The sequence below is a fragment of the Cebus imitator genome, unplaced genomic scaffold (genome assembly GCF_001604975.1).
Source record: "Cebus imitator isolate Cc_AM_T3 unplaced genomic scaffold, Cebus_imitator-1.0 Scaffold117, whole genome shotgun sequence".
NCBI lineage: Eukaryota > Metazoa > Chordata > Mammalia > Primates > Cebidae > Cebus > Cebus imitator.
Window position 1 is genome coordinate 3,795,177 of NW_016107432.1, and position 21,591 is coordinate 3,816,767.

At 46.3% G+C, this 21,591-nt stretch overlaps 1 protein-coding gene across 5 annotated transcripts in view; it reads left to right on the forward strand.

The window, feature by feature from the left end:
- NSD2 (nuclear receptor binding SET domain protein 2) overlaps positions 1-21,591 on the forward strand; it is a 101,233-nt gene that overhangs the window by 33,682 nt on the left and 45,960 nt on the right. For all 5 annotated transcript variants that reach the window (XM_017539008.2, XM_037742176.1, XM_017539010.2 and 2 more), the window contains 3 exons: positions 2,738-2,904; positions 4,004-4,498; positions 18,590-18,734. In XM_017539008.2, the coding sequence (XP_017394497.1) occupies positions 2,738-2,904; positions 4,004-4,498; positions 18,590-18,734 (807 nt within the window). The remainder of the gene's footprint in view (positions 1-2,737; positions 2,905-4,003; positions 4,499-18,589; positions 18,735-21,591) is intronic.

Below are 21,591 nucleotides of genomic sequence, written 5' to 3' on the forward strand. Positions count from 1 at the left end.
TTTTTTTTTTTTTTTTTTTCTTCTATAACCCTGTGCTGGGAAGCCTTAATTCTTTCAAGTATTCTTCTCCGCATCCTTAAAACTCATCTTATTATGGATTTAGTTTCTCCTATTTATATATTTATGTAGTTATAATTCTCCTTAAAAAAAAAATAAAAAAGAAAAGAAAACCTGGATTTGAGTCCCATCTTCCCTTTCTTCTCCTTGGAACTCATCTTTTAACCCTCTTTCCTTACTACTCAGATTTTCTTTCTTTGTGAAAAAGTTCTTTTGTCTTTTCTTTCCTCTCCTAGAATCTTCCTTTTTCCTGCTTCAATCTGGTTTGCTGGCAGTCTTAACCTTTTGCACTGCAGTAAGCTTAGACTTTCTTTAAGCTGCTTTCCCTAGTTACTTACATTGTTTTCTGTAGTTCTATGCTGTGTGCTTTCTTAAGTTTTCTTTTTTTCTGGAAGCTATTTTTGGTATCTTAAGACAGTTTGTATGGAAAGTAAATTTGAGTCTGTGCAGTTCAGAGTATGCTACTTTTCTTTTTTTTTTTTTTTTTTTTGAGATGGAGCCTTACTTTGTTGCCCAGGCTGGAGTGCAGTGGCGGGATCTCAGCTTGCTGCAACCTGAGTTCAATTGATTATTGTCCCTCAGCCTCCTGAGTAGCTGGGACTACAGGCGTGTGCCACCCCACCCAGCTCATTTTTGTATTTTTAGTAAAGATGGAGTTTTGCATATTGGCCAGGCTGATCTAGAACTTCTGACCTCAAGTGATCCACCCACCTTGGCCTCCCAAAGCACTGGGATTACACACTTGAGCCACTGCTCCCAGCCCACAGTATGCTACTTTTCTGTCCTCACACATGATTGATGGTTTGACTGGGTATAGAATTTTATGTTAATAATTCCCCTAGGAATTTCGAAGATATTACTCCATTTCCTTCTAGCATCCAGAGTTTTGGGGCATTCTTTATCTAATTTGCTATTCTTCACATACCTTGCTATTCTATTTCTTGTTCCATTAACTTGAAGGCTGGCCTTTCCCCCAACTCCTGGCAGCTTGAATTTTACCAGTGTGGCGTGCTGTGGATGTTGCAGTGGGACACTTGGGGCTGTTTTAGTTGGAGACTTGATTTTGGGTTTATTCTTGGAGCTTCTCTGTTTTTCTCTTTAGAAGGCCTATTATTTGGGTATCAAACCTCCTAGATTAATCTTACAGGTTGCTATGGAAATAAGTATTTTTCATCTTAAGTTTTTTTTCTTCTTTCTGGGAGATTTCTTATCTTCCAAGCTTTCTTGCTGAATTTTATTTTCATAGTTGTATTTTGGAATTTCAAATACCTCTTTGTTTTTCTGTGTTCTCTTTTCATGGCATACCGGGTTTCTTTGTTGGGTATCTTCTCTCCCCTTGCCTTGTGTCTGTGGCCCTGCAGAGGGCCATTTGTTTCTGTGTGTTTTGGATTCATTCATACTGGATGCTTCCCTGAGTCCAGGGGTCCTTGATACTTGGCTTGTGTTTAAGAGCACAGCTCTTAGAGCTGCCTGCAGTCATGGGTGGGGGAGGCTTGGTTACCCAGCCTTCTTTGCATTAGAAGGTCTGATTGACCATTGGCCACTTAATTGGGGGAATCTCCAAAAGATGCACTGGAGAAGTTTTTCCTCTGGGCACTTCAGGAAGCATCCTTTGATTCCTCTGGGCCAATGTTCTGCATGAGGGGACAGGGAGTGGTAACTCCCCTAGGGAGATCCCCCTCCCTCCTCTCACCTGGCACAGAAATCTGACCTTTTAACCTGCCTACCTGTGTTCAGCTTGTCATTTAACTTCAGTGGAATCTAGTACCTCCTCTCTTGGGTTTTGGGCTTCTTTCCTCATCCAGTTCCTCCTGGCTGCATTGTGGGATATGGCTTCTTCCTCTCAGTCAAGAGTAAGAGTAGTGGACATCTCTGGGGTTACTCTGTAGTCTGATCTGTCCTCTGAGGCCATTGATGCTCCTGTCACTGTAGCACTGTGAGTGGGGGGTGGGTAGCTAGCTCGTAGGTAGCAGGACTGGGATTTGAACCCAGGTCATGTGATGCCAGTATACTGCCTCCTTCACTGCTGCTCTTACTCCTCTTTTGCAGATGTCCTCATCTTATTTATTTGATATCTTTTTAAAAGAGAGGAAATAAAGGAGTGCATTTAGTCAGCTAGCTAGCTTTTTTCTTTTTTTGTTGAGACAGGGTCTGGCTCTGTCACCCAGGCTGGAGTTCAGTGGTGCGATCTTGGCTTACTGTAATGTCTGCCTCCCAGGCTCACACCATCCTCCTTCACCTGGCACAGAGATCTGATTGATCTTACAGGTTACAGACTCCTGAGTAGCTGGGACTACAGGTGCACACCACCACACCCAGCTAATTTTTGCATTTTTGTAGAGACGGGGTTTTGCCATGTTGCCCAGGCTGGTCTCGAACTCCTAAAGTCAAACAGTCTGCCCGCCTTGGCCTCCCACAGTGCTGGGATTACAGGTGTGAGGCACTGTGCCTGGCCTGGTTGGCTTTCTTTCCCAGTCAATTTTGAACCGTACCTGAGTCTCTTTTAAGTTAGTTTCTCTCTTTGGCATGTGGCATGGTAGGGATAAGAAGTGTACGAGTTATTTTGAGGTTAACAGGCTCAGACAGCACCAAGGAAAACAACTGCAAAACATCAATAGAGTTGCCTAATTTCATCCCAGATTCTAACTTTCATGTTCTAACATTTTATTTTAAAAACTAGGTCAGAAAAAGAGTGCACGCCAGTATCACGTACAGTTCTTTGGTGACGCCCCAGAAAGAGCTTGGATATTTGAGAAGAGCCTTGTAGCTTTTGAAGGAGAAGGACAGTTTGAAAAATTATGCCAGGAAAGTGCCAAGCAGGCACCCACGAAAGCTGAGAAAATTAAGGTGATAGATGACCCTTCAGTCTAATTTTAGACCAGAAATTTAATTTTTATTCTTTAACTTATTTTTTGTTTTGAACTTATACTTGCTCAAAATATTGTAATGGCTTAACAGTCTCTTTCATTGTTGACTTTTGCCCAAGAATGCCATGTTACAATATTAAAGTTTCTTTAGAGACACAACTTATTTTTTTGCTCATTTGATGACTCCCAGAGATAATTTGTTTTAGAATTTTTATTTTTCTATATATACATATATGGAGAGATTATATTAATGTAACGTGATTGGAATTGGTTTCTGGTTTAAAGAAACAATAAAGGTATTATGTTGGGCTGAATTGTAAAATTGGTTCTTATAAGTTTTTTTATTTTCTATTTAAAAATTTTTAAAAAAATTTTTTTGAGATGGAGTTTCACTCTTGGTACTCAGGCTGGAGTGCAATGGTGCAATCTCAGCTCACTGCAACCTCCGCCCCACCCCCCGGGTTCAAGCGATTCTCCTGCCTCAGCCTCCCAAGTAGCTGGAATTACAGGTGCCCGCCACCACGCCTGGCTAATTTTTGTATTTTTAGTAGAGATGCGGTTTCACCACGTTGGCCAGACTGGTCTCAAACTCCTGACCTCAGGTGATCTGCCAGCCTCGGCCTCCCAAGGTGCTAGGAGAGCCACGCCGGCCAAGTTTTTTGTTTCTAAACTTATGTGAAAATGTGAAAGTGTTCTTTTTTTTTTTTTTTGAGACGGGGTCTTGCTCTGTCGTGCCAGGCTAGAGTGCAGTGGTGTGGTCTTGGCTTACTGCATCTGCTGCCTCCCGGTTCAAGTGATTCTCGTGCCTCAGTCTTCTGAGTAGCTGGGACCACAGTCATGCACTACTATCCCTGGCTAATCTTTTGTATTTTAATAGAGACAGGGCTTTGCCAGTTGGCCAAGCTGGTCTTAAACTCCTGGCCTTAAGTGATCTGTCTGCCTCGACCTCCCAAAATGCTGGGATTACAGGCATGAGTCACTGCGCCTGGCAAAAGTATGCTTCTGTAAAGTGAGTTAACTTTTATGTTTGTGTAATGAAACTTACGGTGTCTTTTTTTTTTTTTTTTTTTTTCTCCCAGCTATTGAAACCTATTTCAGGGAAATTGAGGGCCCAGTGGGAAATGGGTATTGTTCAGGCAGAAGAAGCTGCAAGCATGTCAGTGGAGGAGCGGAAAGCCAAGTTCACCTTTCTATATGTGGGAGACCAGCTTCATCTCAACCCTCAAGTAGCCAAGGAAGCTGGCATTGCTGTGGAATCTTCAGGAGAAATGGCAGAATCCTCAGGAGTTAGTGAAGAAGCTGCTGAAAACCCCAAGTCTTCAGCAATGCCCAAGAGAGAAGAGGGCATTCCCATGAAGAGAAGGCGGAGGGCCAAACTGTGTAGCTCTGCGGAGACCCTGGAGAGTGATCCCGACCTAGTGAAGAGTACTCCTCAAAAGACAGCAGAGGCTGACCCCAGAAGAGGTGTAGGGTCTCCTCCTGGGAGGAAGAAGGCCACAGTCTCCACACCACGAAGCAGGAAGGGAGATGCAGCATCCCAGTTTTTAGTCTTCTGTCAAAAACACAGGGATGAGGTCAGTACCCTGATGGGTTCTAAGTTATGTTTCATACTAACAAGTTTCTGAATTTGAGGAACATCCCTTCAGTGCAGAATCATCTGTTTCTCAGCATTATCAGGAAATCTATAGTGAGCCTTGCATAGATTTTAGATCTAATAAATAAGTATTATTAGGGAACAACCATTCTGACCCTTGAGGGAAAAAATACTTCACTTGCACTCTGGGTTCCTAAAATATCCTTCCTAATGTGGATAAGAAGATACTGGAAACAGGCCAGGCATGGGGGCTCATGCCTGTAGTCTCAGTACTTTGGGAGGCTGAGGCGGGAGGATTGCTTCAGCTCAGGAGTTTGAGACCCGTCTGGGCAACATGGTGAAAATCCATCTCTACAAAAATTAGCTGGGCATGGTGGTGCATGCCTGTAGTCCCAGCTATTAGGGAGACTGAGGCAGGAGGATCCCTTGAGCCCTGAAGGTGGGTTTTGCACTGGGCCATGATGGCACCACTGCACTCTAGCCTGGGTGACAACAGAGGGAGACTATGTCTCAAAAACAAAACTGGCATAGAGGGAAGTGGGTCTCATTAGGCTGTGATTTTCTGGAAGAGTGTCTATGTCCTTAATGTGTGACTCCAGGTTAGCATTTTCTCTAGCAGTCTGTTCTGAAGCTTTCAGTGCAGGAGGTATGCTCATCTATAAAGCTCATTGTGTCTGCTGGCACTGAGGATGGAGGATGTTGATTTATTTCTCTGATATTTAAAAGGACAACAATGTGATTAAGGCATTTAAATAATTTTCTTAATTTATTTCTAGTTGTTTGCATAAAATACACAGTCTGTTAGTACATAATAAAGGTGATAAAGAACTGAAGGAGTTGGTTCCCCACCGCCCCACTTTTGGTTGTGTTACTTGGAGTAGATCATAGTCTAGTGCTTAAAAGGCTTTAAGTGTTCATTTTAATTTTACTTCTGTCGGCATTTTCTGTCCAGTAGTCTTAAATCTATGTGGTGATTAAAGGTATCAGAAACAATAGTGTCTGTCTTCAAAAAATTTTCCATGAATCTTTAACCAGCATGTATTTTGTCAGGCAGCATGGCACAGCAAGGAACCATGAGGAGTTCAGGCAGAGATGCATAAATGAGTGGCTGTAGGTATTCTAAGAAATCTACTGGACATGATTTTTTTATTCCTATATAGGATCTGGAAATTCTGTCAGAAAAAGGCATTTGAGTGATATCTTGAAGAGTAACCCATGGCTGGGCACAGTGTCTCATGCCTGCAATTCTAGTACTTTGGGAGGCCAAGGTGGGTGGATCACCAGAGGTCAGGAGTTCGAGACCAGCTTGGCCAGTATGGTGAAACCCTGTCTCTACGAAAAATACAAAAATTAGCCCGGTCTGGCGGGCACCTATAATCCCAGCTACTCGGAGGCTGAGGCAGGAGAATCGCTTGAACTTGGGAGGCAGAGGCTGTAGTGAGCCAAGATCATGCCACCGCACTCCAGCCTGGGCAACCCACAGGGCTTTTCTCAGGAATGCAAGGGTGGTTTGATGTTAGAAAGCTTTTATTGTGACTTACTGTATAACATAAAATGCTCATCTCCATAGAGGGAGAAAAGACATTTGATAAAATTCATTGCTTTTTTTTTTTTAAATTAAGGAAACACCCCATATTTATGGGATGTATGTGATATTTTGGTACATGTATTCAAGTTCATTGCTTTTTCTTCTTGGGAGGCTGAGTTGGGGAGGATTGCTTGAGTCCAGGAGTTTTGAGGTTACAGTGAGCTGTGATTGTGCCATAGCTTTCCAGCTTGGGTGACAGATTGAGACTGTCTCAAAAAAAGAAGGGCCGAGTACAGTGGCTCACACCTGTAATCCCAGCACTTTGGGAGGCTGAGGCAGGATTGCTTGAGCCCAGGAGTTTGAGACCGGCTGGGGCAACACAAAACCCTGTCTCTAAAAAAAAAAAAGTTTAAAAATTAGCCAGGTATAGTGGCATGTACCTGTAGTCTCAGCTACTCAGGAGGTTGAGGTAAGAGGATTGCTTGAGTACAGATGTTTAAGGCTGCATTGAACTGTGTTCATGCCAGTGCACTCTAGTCTAGGCCACAGAGTGAGACCCTGTCTTAAAAAACAAAACAAGAAAAATTCCTGCTTATTGATAAAACGTTAGCAAACCAGGAATAAAAGGGAACTTCCTAAATCTGTTGAAGGTTGTGTATCAGAAGCTTTCATCAAGGCTATGACTTACTGATGAAACTTTAGAAGCATTCTCTGTAGGCAGGGCGTGGTGGCTTATGTCTGTAATCGCAGCACTTTGGGAGGCCGATGTGGGTAGATCACTTGAGGTTAGCAGTTCGAGACCAGCCTGGCCCAACATGGTGAGACCCCATCTCTACCAAAATTTAAAAAATTAGCTGGGTGTGGTGCTATGTGCTTGTAGTCCCAACTACTTGGGAGGCTGAGGCAGGAGGTTGCAGTAAGCCGAGATCATGCCACTGCACTCTAGCCTGAGCTACAGAGCAAGACTCTGTCTCCAAAAAAAAAAAAGCATTATCTTACAATGTCTGTAATACCAGCATTTTGGGAGGCCTAGAAGGGCAGATCACTGCAGGTAGGGAGTTCGAGACCAGCCTGGCCAACATGGTGAAACCCTGTCTCCATTAAAAATATGAAAGTTAGCTAGGTGCAGTAGTGAGCGCCTGTAATCCCAGCATTTTGGGAGGCTGAGACTGGTGGATCACTGAATGTTGGGAGTTCGAGACCAGCCTGGCCAACATGGTGAAAACCTATCTCTATTAAAAATAGAAAAATTAGCCAGGTGTGGTGGCTCATTCCTGTAATCCTAGCACCTTGGAAGGCTGAGGCAGGATCATGAGGTCAGGAGTTGAGACCAGCCTGGCTAACATGGTGAAACCCTGTCTCTACTAAAAATACAAAAATTAGCTAAGTGTGGTGGCACTTGCCTGTAATCCCAGCTACTCAGGAGGCTGAGGCAGGAAAATTGGTGGAGCCCAGGATGCAGAGGTTGCAATGAGCTGAGATCACGCCACTGTACTCCAGCGTGGACAATAGAACAAGACTTTGTCTCAAAGAAAATACTAGCCAATATTATATAGGAATAAATAAAGTCGTCATTGTTTGCAGAAGTCTATGTAGCAAACTCAAGAGAATGTACAGAAAATATTTTAGAATTAATAGAGTTCACAAAATTGGTGGATGTAAAATTAACATACAAGTGCAGCATCAAAGAGGAAATATGATGTTAAAAAAGATATCACTGCCGGGCGCGGTGGCTCAAGCCTGTAATCCCAGCACTTTGGGAGGCCGAGGCGGGTGGATCACGAGGTCAAGAGATCGAGACCATCCTGGTCAACATGGTGAAACCCCGTCTCTACTAAAACTACAAAAAATTAGCTGGGCATGGTGGCGCGTGCCTGTAGTCCCAGCTACTCAGGAGGCTGAGGCAGGAGAATTGCCTGAACCCAGGAGGCGGAGGTTGCGGTGAGCCGAGATCGCGCCATTGCACTCCAGCCTGGGTAACAAGAGCGAAACTCCGTCTCAAAAAAAAAAAAAAAAAAAAAGATATCACTGGCCAGGCACAGTGACTGACGCCTGTAATCCCAGCACTTCGGGAGGCCGAGGTGGGTGGATCATGAGATCAGGAGATTGAGACCAGCCCGACCAACGTGGGGAAATCTCATCTCTACTGAAAATATAAAAATTAGCTGGGTGTGGTAGCAGGCACCTGTAATCCTGGCTACTTGGGAGGCTGAGGCAGGAGAATCGCTTGAACCTGGGAGGCAGAGTTTGCTGTGAGCCGAGATCACGCCACTGTACTCCAGCCTAGTGACAGAGTGAAAACTGTCTCAAAAAAAAAAAAAAAAAAGATACCGCTGATAATATAAACAAAAATGTCAGGTACTGCAGAATCAACATTATGAATATGCACGTAACTTTAGACCAATAACTGACATTTTAGCAGACCCCAATAAAGATATATGTAGGAAAATTCAAGCTTCTGAAGTTGTTAATTCTCTCATTAATAACCTATAAATTCAGTATAACTCTAATAAAACTTGCAGCAGGAATTTCTTAGCCCTGTGTAAGTGGATGCTGATGTGGCCATGTTTGAAGAGAGGCTTGGCCTGAGGACTTGCTCTACCATAGGAAGTTCTGTTATTTAAAATAGCAGTATTCGGCCAGATGCGGTGGCTCAAGTCTGTAATCCCAGCACTTCGGGAGGCGGAGGCAGCGGATCACCCTAGGTCAAGAGTTGGAGACCAGCCTGACCAACATGATGAAACCCCATCTCTACTAAAAATATAAAAATTAGTTGGGCATGGTGGTAGGTGCCTGTAATCCCAGCTACTTGGGAGGCTTAGGCGGGAGAATTTCTTGAACTTGATAGGACCTAGGTTGCAGTGAGCTGAGATTGCGCTATTGCACTCCAGCCTGGGTGACAGAGTGAGACTCTGTCTCATAAAAAATAAAATAGCAGTATTCATGCAGGGCAGTGTTATGGTCTAAGACGGGTCCCAGAACAGACTCTTGAGCATATGGACATGGATGGGAAGGGGCTGCAGGCAAGTTGGGTGGGATGTCTGCCCTGTACATGGTGCTGGGACCACTGGTGATTTATGAACTTGGTCAGCATGAGAGAGGAGCTTTGTTACCATGAGAGAGGGAAGGATTTCTTAATTAAGCCAAACTGATCACAGGCTACAAAGGAACTATATATGTTAAGATGAAAATCTGGGCCAGGTATGGTGGCTCATACCTGTAATCCCAGTACTTTGGGAGGCTGAAGCGGGAGGATTGCTTGAGCCACTGTACTACTACAGCTTGGGTGACAGAGACCCTGGCTCAAAACAATACAAAAAAATTCTTACGTGCCAAGGACGCCATGAACACAGTGAAAGGACAAATTCTGTAAAGAGCCCAAACAATTCTGAAGAAGAGGCAATTACAGAAAAGCCTGGAGAGCCAGCAAGTACATGAAGAGATGCTGCTCAACCACGGCAATGCCCAGGAAGCTGGATGTTACAGTCCTGATGGGATGGTCCTTCACAGTCATCAGGTGAGCAGACACCAAACTCAGAACGGCCAGGGCTTGAGAAGATGAGCAAGAGTGGGGCTCCTCGTACAATGCTGGTGAAACCTGTTTTGAGAGAAATTTGGCAATATCTACTGAAATGGAAGATATGCTTTTTTTTTTCTTAGTTTCCCTCCTATTTACCCTAGAGTAATTTTGCCTTTGCACCCAAAGAGAGACCACAGTGTCTAAAACCAAAAAGGCATCAAGTGAGGGACAGACTGTGGTATATTCCTACAGTGTAACTACACATCAGTTAAAGTGAACTCATTAGATATCGAAGAAGAAACAAATTGCTGAATGATATGCAGATTCTATCACTTGCGTAAAGCTTGAAAAGGGCCACATACCCACAATTGAGTTTAACCTATCCTCTCTGCATCCATCCAAAAAGTGTAAGTGGGCAGTTGTGAAGGTATGTGCCTCTGTCCAGGAGCCAAGAAGTCTACCCAGGGAGAAGCCATTAACACCTGGTGGAGGAGCTATGGTCAGTGTTGGATATAAAATGATACAAAGCAGGCCAGGTACAAGGTGGGAGGATCACTTGAGGCCAGGAGTTTGAGACCAGCCTGGGTCAACATAGCAAGATCTTATCTCTACCAAAAATAAAAATAAAATGGTATAAAGTGCTCAGCAGTGTGTGGGCAGCCACTGTTTCAGGCATGTTGTGGGAGGGTGCAGTGGCAAGCTCTGAATGGACGCCCCAGTGTTTGACAGCTAGGCCTGCACAGGGTTGGGGAGGTGCTGTGTGCTCTTGGGCCCTGGAAGCAGGGTGAGGCTCTGTTAGGTGGGAACTGCCCAGGCAGCCACTCTGGCATATTGCTTGGCTGTGTCCCCACAGTCTGTTCACTAGTTAGGAATTATGAAAAAAAAAAAGTGGGTACCTGAGAATTAAAACCACTGTCCAAAGACCACCCTATTTGCTTTTTGGGACCCAAATTGGTCTCAGATGGTCCTTATAGTACTAAGAAATGAGACAAAAGCAAAAGTACTAAAAGTAATACAAAACCAAACTGAAGATGTACAATTAAAATTGAGATCTTGGCAGGATACGGTGGCTCACACCTGTAATCTTGGCACTTCGGGAGGCTGAGGTAGGCAGGCTGCTTGAGATTGGGAGTTCAAAAACAGCCTGAGCAACATAATGAGACCCCATCTCTATAAAAAATGAGAAAATTAGCTGGACATGATGGTGCCCACTTATAGTCTGGGCTACTCAGGACGCCAAGGCAGGAGGATCACTTGAGCCTGGAAGGTCGAGGCTGCAGTGAGCCATCATTGCACCACTGCACTCCAGTCTCCATGACAGAGCAAAAAACAAAACAAAACTACAAAAAAATTGAGTTCTGCGTCAGTGTCCAACACTCTGCCTTGCTCACCCCAGGTGACTGGTATAAGGCCCATGGGGCCTCTCTTCCCTCCACTGGACTCAGGGGCTGGTGGTTTTGAGGAATTTCATATTACCAGAAAAGCAGTGACTATTAGGATACTCTTTAACTGTTCTGTAATAAATTCAAAACTTGAGGAAGCTCCTCCCTGCTTACATCTATCCCCTAGGTCTTTTTAGGTTTTTTCTTTTTCAGGAGTGCTGGTGTACACAAGATGGTTTTTGTTTGGTTGTCAGTAAACCAGTGGCCAACCCTTGAGGGATAGTCAGGTGGAGCTTTCCTCCTGCTTCCTGGACCTTCCTTTTCTAGGGTCCCTAGATGGAAGGCTGACTCCAGGGTCTTTTGTTGCCATTTGCTGACTTTTAGTGGTCATTTTCTTTTTCTTTTTTTTTTTTTTGGAACGGAGTTTTGCTCTGTTGCCCAGGCTGGAGTGCAGTGACACCACCTCGGCCTACTGCATCCTCCTCCTCCTGGGTTCAAGCAGTTCTCCTGCCTCAGCCTCCTGAGTTGCTGGTGCCACAGGCACATGCCACCATGCCTGGCTAATTTTTGTATTTTTAGTAGAGATGGCATTTGGCCAGGCTGATCTTGATGATCTGACCTCAAGTCATCCATCTGCCTTGGCTTCCCAAAGTGCTGGGATTACAAGCGTGAGCCACCAGTCTAGAAGTCATTTTCTAGCTTGCTTTCTTCTTACTAGTGAAGAAATGTACTGTACATATATACATATACGTATACATATATACATATACATATATATATATAAATATGTAAGTATTTTTTGTTCTCACTCTGTCACCCAGGCTGGAGTGCAGTGATGCATTCATGGCTCGGTGCAGCCTTGACCTCCCTAGGCTCAAGAGATTCTCCCACCTCAGCCTCCCTACTAGCTGGGACTGCAGGCATGTGCCACCATGCCTGGCTAACTTTTCTTTTTTCTTTTTCTTTTTTCTGAGATGGAGTCTCGTTCTGTTGCCCAGGCTGGAGTGCAGTGGCATGATCTCGGCTCACTGCAACCTCTGCCTCCTGAGTTCAAGCAATTCCCCTGCCTCAGCCTCCCGAGTAGCTGGGACTACAGACAGGTGCCACTATGCCTGGCTAATTGTATTTTTAGTAGAGATGGGGTTTCACCATGCTGGCAAGGCTGGTCTTGAACTTCTGACCTCATGATCTGCCCGCCTCAGCCTCCCAAAGTGCTGGGATTACAGGCCTGAAACTTCTGTTTTTTATGGGGATAGGGTCTCGCTATGTTGCCCAATCTAGTCTCAAACTCCTGGCCTCAAGCGATCTCCTACCTCAGCCTCCCACAGTGCTGGGATCATAGACATGAGCCGCTGCACCCGGCTGGCTCCAGTATGAGCAGCATTTTCATTAACAGGCTTTTTTGGCCTGAGGTTTTTTTTTGTTTTTTAAAAAGACGTAGTAGTCTTGTACTGTTGCCTGGGGTGGAGTGCAGTGGCATGATCTCGGCTCAGTGCGACCACTGCCTCCCAAGTTAAAACGATTCTCCTGCTTTGCCTCCCAAATAGTTGGGATTACAGGCACCCGCCACCGCGCCTGGCTAATGTTTGTATTTATAGTAGAGACTGGGTTTACCATATTGACCAGGCTGGTCTTGAACTCCTGACCTCAGGTGGTCCGCCTGCCTTGGCCTCCCAAAATGCTGGGATTATAGGTGTGAGCCACCGTTCCTGGTTTGGCCTGAATTTTTCTTTTCTTTTTATTTTTTTTGAGACAGAGTCTTGCTGTGTTGTCCAGGTTGGAGTGCAGTGGCACATCTTGGCTCACTGCAACCTCTGCCTCCCAGGTTCAAGCGATTCTCCTGCCTCAGCCTCCTAAGTAGCTAGGATTAGAGGCACGCGCCACCACCTGAGTAGCTAGGATTATAGGCACGCACCACCACGCCCAGCTAATTTTTTTGTATTTGTAGTAGGGATGGGGTTTCACCATGTTGGTCAGGCTGGTCTCGAACTCTTGACCTCATGATCTGCCCGCCTCAGCCTCCCAAAGTGTTGGGATTGAATTTTTTATTTTTTTATTTTTTTTCGAGGCAGGGTCTCTTTCTGTTATCCAGGCTGGAGTGCAGTGGCACTATCTTAGCTCACTGCAACCTCTGCCTCCTGGGTTCAGGTGATCCTGCCTCCTGGGTTCAGGTGATCCTCCCTCCTGAGCCTCCCTAGTAGCTGGGACTACTGGCGTGCACCACCACACCCGGCTAATTTTTGTATTTTTAGTAGAGATGGGGTTTCGCCATGTTGGCCAGGCTGGTCTTAAACTCATGACCTCAGGTGATCTGCCCACCTTGGCCTTTCAAAGTGCTGGGTTACAGGCATGTGCCACCGTCCTGCCCTGAGTTTTTAATTTTTAAGTCTTTTCCATCTTTCCTGATTCTTTTTTTTTTTTTCTGAGACAGAGTCTTGCATTGCTAACCGGGCTGGAGTGCAGTGGTGCGATCTTGGCTCACTGCAGCCTCCGCCTCCTGGGTTCAGCTGATTCTCCTACCTCAGCTTCCTGAGTGGCTGTGATTACAGGTGCCCGCCACTGTGCCCAGCTAAATTTTTGTATTTTTAATAGAGACGGGATTTCACCTTATTGGTCAGGCTGGTCTCAAACTCCTGACCTCATGATTCACCCACCTCAGCCTCCCAAAGTTCTGGGATTACAGGCATGAGCCACCACGCTTAACCTGATCCTAATTTTTTTACATCCATTAGAGTGGGACCAGTGCTTTATGTCTCAGTTCTTTGTACATGCCTTGATATTAGTTATGTATTGTTGCATAACAACTTACCTCAAAATTTAGTGGCTTAAACCAACAACGTACATTTATTTTCTTACAGTTTCTGTGGGCCAGGAATTTGGGAGCAGCTTAGCTTAGTGGTTCTGCCTCAGGGTCTCTTAAAGTTGCATTTAAGATGTTACCTGGGTTACATCATCCTAAGGCTTGACTGGTGCTGAGGATCTGCTTCCAGGGTACCTCCCTTACTCATGCTGCTGGAAGGAGGCTTCGGTTCCTCACCATGCGGTCTTCTCCACAGGGGTGCTGGCATGTCCTCACAACATGATGGAGTCTGGCTTTCTCCAGAGCAAGTGCTGCAAGAGAGAGCAAGGTGGATATCTTTTATGCCCTAGACTTGGAGTCATATGCATTCATTTCTGCACTGCGATACTGGCTACCCCATAACCAATAGTGGGGGCTTGAGCTCCAGGAGGCAGGGCTCATGGAGGGGTGAGGGGCCATCTTGGAGGATGTTCTTCTCTAAAGTCTGAAAGCAAAAGGAAACTCTAAAAAGATGTTAGGGTTAGGGAGAGCATGGTGTGGTGGCTCACGCCTGTAATCCCAGCACTTTGGGAGGCCAAGGCAGGCAGATCACATGAGGTCAGGAGTTTGAGCCCAGCCTGGCCAACATGATGAAACCCCATCTCTACTAAAAATACAAAAATTAGCCAGGTGTGGTGGCAGACACCTGTAATCACAGCTACTCAGAAGGCTAAGGTGGGAGAATTGCTTGAACCCAGAAGGCAAAGTTTGCAGTGAGCTGAGACCACACCACTGCACTCCAGCCTGGGCCACAGTGAAACTCTGTCTCAAAAAAAAAAGAAAGAAAAAAAAAAAGGCTTGTAGGAAGCAGGTGGTATGGAGGAGGGGAATGTGATCTGAAGATGCCACAGTATAATTTGTAGAGTCTTCGATTGTATTGGCAATGTTTTAGTCAGCTGTGGGTATGTGGATATTTGGTTTTCCATGTTTTTTGGTATGTTTTAAATTTTTATTTAATTTTGAGACAGAGTCTTAACTTTGTTTCCCAGGCTGGAATGCAGTGGTGCAATCACGGCTCACTACAGCCTTGAACTCCAAGGCTCCCACCTCAGTTTCCCAAGTAGCTGTGACTACAGGCACATACCACCATGCCCAGCTAATTTAAAAAAATATATTTTTTAAAGAGATGGGATCTTGCTATGTTGCCTAGGCTGGTCTCAAACTCGTGGCCTCAAGTGATCCTCCCACAATGTTGGGATTATAGGCATGAGCCACTGCATCCAGCCTTTTTTTGATATGTTAAAAATAAAGAAGTGGTCACTATGGGGTGCTTATCACATGTCAGCTACTTTGCCAGTGTGTTATTGTACAAAAGTATATCTAGCACTCCTCAAGATGGCCTTAAAAGGTAGGTATAAATGATCTGTTTTATAGCTGGCTAACCTGAACTTAAAGTTGGAAGGTTTCAGTGAGATGATACAGTCAGGAGGTAGGAGAATTGGGACCTGACCCTAACTGTGTGCATGAGCTTGCACTTTTGTATATTTATTTATTTGAGGCAGAGTCTCCCTCTTTTGCCCAGACTAGAATGCAGTGGTATGATCTTGGCTCACTGCAACTTCTGCCTCCTAGGTTCAAGTGATTCTCCTGCCTTAGCCTCCTGAGCAGCTGAGACTACAGGCAAGTGCCACCACGCCCTGCTAAGTTTTTGTATTTAGTAGAGACGAGGTTTCACTGTGTTAGCCGGGATGGTCTCAATCTCCTGACGTTGTGATCCGCCCGCCTTGGCCTCCCAAAGTGTTGGGATTATAGGCGTGAGCCACTGTGCCCAGCTGCTTTTGTGTTTTTAGAAGTTGTAACCATCATACCATATGGTTTCACTGTAAAGCTGGGAGACTTTAATGAGGAGTCATTGCTCTGTTAACCTAATGTGATGATGACACTTTCCTGGCTTCCCCCGCAGAAGCCGTCTGTGGTGACTGTCTTGTGAGTTAGGGTTTGGGTTTAGGGGCAGAGGTTACCTGTATTGGCTGGGCAGGTGGTAGGTCCAGATGGTTGATGGTAACCAGCTAACATTAACCTGATGGTTTCTTACCACTGCCAAGTGGAACATAAAATATGAGAGACGAAACATGAGCAGGCAACCCCCAGCTCACTCCAGACAGCAAGCACCGTGTGGCAGAAATGGTGGCTCTGTCACTGCCTTATCTCCTGTCATTAGCACAGAGTGCTGTGTAAATACTTGTTGAATGAATTAACAAAAGTAACATCATCACTGAAACTTAAAGGAACAAAGTTGGCTGGTGGAGGAGAAGAATGTTTCAGGGAGAGTGTGTGTGGCCTGTGGTGGCATTAGGTGGTAGAACCTGATGTGTCCACAGCCTGCTGGGACCTGTGTCCTGTACAGCTTGAGTGTTGAGTTGTTAGATGAGAGAAGGTGGGGAGAAAGTTAATGCTGGATCACACAGGACCTTAGAAGTCTTTGCTAAACAGCTGCGATTTTATCCTAGGAGTAAGGAGTGGGAGCTATGATCCCTCTGGGTGTAGGAGTAGGGCTTTTTGGGTTGGGAGTGTCAGGAGGTAGATGGACAGGATTGAGAGCCAGGAGACTGGTTGCTGAAATTTCAGTCAAATTATGGTGGGCACATAAAGAGGGCTGAGGAGTGGAGCTGTCCAGCCCCGCATAGGATTTATTTATTTATTTATTTATTTAAAAGACAGGGTTTTACCATGTTGGTCAGGCTGGCCTTGAACTCCTGACCTCAGGTGATCCGCCCGCCTTGGCCTCCAAAGTGCTTGGATTATAGGCGTGAGCACCGTGCCCGGCCTCAGCACAGAATTTAGATGGAAAAGAAAGGGTGACTACAGGAAGCTTGGGACTCTGCTTTGATGAAGGAGCAGAGGACACTGTTATGATTCATCCTAACTGGGGGCTCTGGAGTCGTGGTGGGTGCTGGGGGCAGAGGTGGGTGGGAGGGCAGCAGGCCCGCGAAGGAATGTGCTGTGTTTGAGGAGATGAGAGGTAGGTGTGCTGTGGATCCAAAGCCCTGTGCAGAAACTTTTGCTGGATGAAGAGCTGCGGCCCTTGGAGATGAAGAGTTGGGAGTGGGTAGGCTCATGGAGTGGGTCAGGGCAGCAGACAGGACAGGGCCTGCTGGGTTGGGAGGGGTGTGGCAGGAGCAGGCATGTGCAGGGATGGGGATGGGGACCCCACAGGGAGCACTGGTGCAGTGCTGGAGGTCAGAGCCAGACCTGGAACTGCGGAAGGCGTCCTCGACGTGGGAGATCCCAGGTGGTTAGGCTGGGGGTGTCTGCAGGTTGCTGCTTACCCTGGTCTAGAGAGGTGGTGGGTGGGCATTGGTGGGTGTCGGTGTCCAGGCCAGGGTGAGGACCGGAGGGAGTGGAGCACATGATTTATCCAGGCAGCAGGAGGGCAGATGGTGGGGCCATGGGAGGCTATAAGAAGCCGTCTGTAGGAGGGGTTTGGGTTTGGGGGCAGAGGTTACCTGGTGGCTGGGCAGGTGATAGGTTCAGGTGGTAATGGTAACTGGCCAACATTAACCTGATGGTGCCTTACCACTGCCAGGTGGAGTGTTAACTGCCCTCATTTCAGAGACAGTGCCTTTACTTGCTCGAGTCCACCGAACTACCTAGTAGAGGAGCCAGCCTCAGAGCCAAGTCTGACTCTGGAGCATCCTGGTTGGTGCTGAGGCAGTCAGCAGATTGTTTCCAAAGGGCCTGGTGGGCAATGAGGGCTCTGTCCTGATTGCTCAGCTCTGCTGTTGTGGCAGGAAGACAGCCATGGACAGTGTGGGAACAGTGTGTGGGGCTGAGATCCAATAAAACTTTGTGGACACTTGTTTGAGTTTCCTGTAATTTTTGTGTCTGAAGTATTACTACATTTTCAGACATTGAACAGAAACGGGTGGTGGGTTACAACTGGCTGGCAGGCATTACTGTGTCACCCTGTGTCCTGCCCTTGAGATTGTGGCTCTTGGACTTGGGGACACATTAGCAACCCCTGGGAAACCTTTAAATCATGAGGCCAGACCCGCCATGTCAGGTTGGTCTTGGGTGGGACCTAAGCATGATGGCTTTTGAAACCCTCAGATTATTAGCAGGGGCAGCCAAGGCCCCAGGATCAGAATTCAGTGTGTCTGTGTATCACCTAGAGACCTTGTGAAAGTGCAGATTCCTGGTAGGCAGGTTCGGGTGGGGCCTGGGAGTCTGCATTTCTAGCATGCTCCAGGTGCTGTTGCCGGCAGCCTTGGTGTGGCTGGAGGGTAGGGAAGCCTCGTCTCATGGCTGTGCTGCAGGGTTGTCTCTGTGTGCTGGCCTGGGCTGTGACAGAAGCCAGCTCGCACTCCTTAGTGTGTGCCTTCACCCCTGCCCAGCCCCTGTACCTAAAAGATGAGAGTGGGTGCTGCCCAGTGAGGACACAGAGCAGAGCCCACCTCCATGCTCAGGGGCAGTGTTCCTGTGGCACTGGCTCTACAGCTAATTTTTCAAGGATGCCTAGAGGCTGGGTCTTAAGTGAGTTAGTGGTTTTGGAAGAGGGAGAGAGAGAGAGAGAGAGAGTGTGTGTGTGTATGTGTGTGTGTCATTTATCATTTCCAACATTTACAGAAGTAGAGTTGAATTTGTTTTCACCGGCACTATTCTCATTTATGAGTTTTCAGTGAGTCACAGCATCAGTTAAGCGCTACTTTTCTTTGAAGCTGTTATGGACATATTTCCTTGATGTGGGAATAAAAAAGCCATGCACCGAGTTCTAAAGGGTCATGCATTTGATTTCATGCAAAACAAAACCCAGTGAGTTTTATGGATTTAACTTCTTAGGGCATCTTCTCCCTTGCCCACAGGTGGTGGCTGAGCACCCAGATGCTTCAGGTGAGGAGATTGAAGAGCTGCTCAGGTCACAGTGGAGTCTGCTGAGTGAGAAGCAGAGAGCACGCTACAACACCAAGTTTGCCCTGGTGGCCCCTGTCCAGGCTGAAGAAGACTCTGGTAAACATAGTGCTATGCTGATGTCCTCCACTTACGTTGATGGGTGTAGTGTAGCAAGCTGAGCTCTGGTCTTGGAACTGTAGGGAAGTGTGTTCACTCTTCCCGTTTCTGACCTGTGGGGTTTGGGCCAGCAGTCCAATTGCGTGTGGTCACAGTAAAAACAGCCTCTGCTGTCTGCGTTTCCTGGCTCATGAGAGCTGTTCTGTGTGGTCCCGTCTGGCCTGTGGCTCCAAGCTTGGATTCCAGGCTTACATGATGTGGTAGGGTCAGCCTTCAGGCCTTTACTTCCAGGGAGGCCGCACTTCCCACGCTTCTGAGAGCAACCCTCCTGGTTTGGCTGTAGTCTGCACCTCAAGGGGCCTGAGTATGGGCAGCTCCTGGCCTGTTTGCCTGAGTGCTCATAGGGCAAGAAGAGTGACTGGACTGACCTTGAATTCAAGCATCCTTTGGTTGTTCCTAGGCCTTTGGCTTAAAAAACAAAAAGTGCAGGCTGGGCGCGGTGGCTCAAGCCTGTAATCCCAGCACTGTCGGAGGCCGAGGCAGGTGGATCACGAGGTCAAGAGATCGAGACCATCCTGGTCAACATGGTGAAACCCCGTCTCTACTAAAAATACAAAAACTTAGCTGGGCATGGTGGCGCGTGCCTGTAATCCCAGCGACTCAGGAGGCTGGGGCAGGAGAATTGCCTGAACCCGGGAGGCGGAGGTTGCGGTGAGCCGAGATCGCGCCATTGCACTCCAGCCTGGGTAACAAGAGCGAAACTCCGTCTCAAAAAAAAAAAAAATAAAAACCCAAAAAACAAAAACTGCTACTTTCCTTTGAGCAGTGGCAAGAGGAGGGAAGAGTTGACACTGTTAAGATTTAGAGATGTGTAACAATGGTTAGATTCATGATATGTGTGTGCTTGGACACGAATTGTAGAAAACTGACATATGAATGTAAAAATAACTGTGACATATTTGGGTATCAATTTAAAATACAAAAAAAGTGCTGTATCTCCGAAGGTTCGTTATTGAGGCGCTTTGGAGAGGCCAAACATGAAGTGTTTCAAGATTCACCTAAAAAGAGATCAGGGCCCAGAAGTGACGGGGTCTGGCCACATGCACCTGCTGTCACCTTTCTCTTTCTCTGCTGTTTTCGTCTTGATTTAGGTGTTTCTAGATCTCTTCATCACCTATCTCATTAATCTTGAATTGTGTTCAATTTGCTCAGTGTTTGTTGCAAATACTATAGTTTAGAATAGCAAGGATATTGAGGACTTACATATTTTCTTTAAAAGAAAATACACCTTATTCTATCAATACTCTAAATTTAGAGACATGTTTCTTTTAAATGACTGGCTTATTTAAAAATCAGCTGACTCTTCCTGAAGCCAGATTCAGCTTACCCTTGAAGTGTAAGCATGAATTTGATTGTGTTATATTTTGCTGAGTGTTTAGTGGATACAAGTGACAGGTGAGTTTCTGCCCACTGTGTGTGTCAGGTGTGTGCAGGTTCCTGGGTGCCCTTAAATCCTGACTTTGAGCTGACCCTGGTGCTAACAACTAGGAGTGGCGCACCACATCTGTGTCATGTGCCCATGGCCTCAGTGTTCGAAGTCTACACAGGTGTCTGGGCACATTGGCTCACGCCTGCAATCCCAACACTTTAAGAGGCCGAGGTGGGTGGATCACTTGAGGCCGGGAATTCAAGACCAGCCTGGCCAACATGGTGAAACCCCATCTCTGTTTAAAATGCAAAAAAATTAGCCAGGCCTGGTGGTAAATGCCTGTAATCCCAGCTACTCAGGAGGCTGAGGCATGAGAATCTCTTGAACCTGGGAGTCAGAGGCTGCAGTGAGCCAAGATCGTGCCACTGCACTCCAGCCTGGGTGACAGAGCAAGACTCCATCTCAAAAAGAAAAAGAAAAAAATCCATACAGATGCCTCTGTTGCTTGTTTCTATAAGTAACAGCTGCTGCCTCATTCTGGATGAATGGAGAGGTGCTTAGGAGGTGCTGTGTTGAGGATAAGCTGTGTCAAGGACCTTGCCTGTGGGAAACTGAGGCACCAGGCTGGCATTGTGCTCATAAACAGATGTTCTGAGGGTAGACCTGCTGAGGGTGTCCTCGAGAGTTTCGTTGGCTGTGCCATGTGGTTCCTATGATTGCCAGTGTGGCTAAGTGAGTCCTGCTGCCGACCATTCCATGGGCCTCTTCCCTAGGCTGCCTTTGCACCAGACTGCAGTGGTGTGGCCAGGAGTGGAGCTTTATGAGGGCTGCTTGCCTGGCCCCCATCACACCAGGCCAGAGTTGCAGCTGGTGAGGGCCCCACACTCTGGCTGCTGACTCTTCTTTAGCATTGGCCTCAGGCCTAGACCCGAGGTGAGGCTCTGTAAACGCATTGGTACCAGGGCATTGATGCTTACTTGTACCTCTGCCTGAGGCCTTGCTGGACACTGTGGAACTTAGCACTCTTTTGCTGGTGTCTTCTGTCCCAACAGTAGTGAGGCTTGTATCCTTCTGCAAGATGTTTTATGAACAGTCCATTAATAAAAACCCTGAGCCTCTGTAAAGCAGTCATGCAAATGAAGATACTAGATTTGTATTTAAAATAAACATTGGCATGTTGAAATTAATCATCTATCTAGAATTTTCACTCTTATTTCACACCTTACCATCTTAGGTCAGTATTGTTTGGATGCCTTAGGTCTTGGATTAGCTGCTATTCCTGTGAACACCTAACCCAATGGCCTAGCTGAGCAAACATCAAGGAAGCCCTTAGTTTGCAGTTATAAATGTTGTGTTACTACCTAACATGGTTCTTTAAGGAAATGTTTAAGAAGTAGCAAGTTTTTTTTTTTTCTTTTTTTTTTTTTT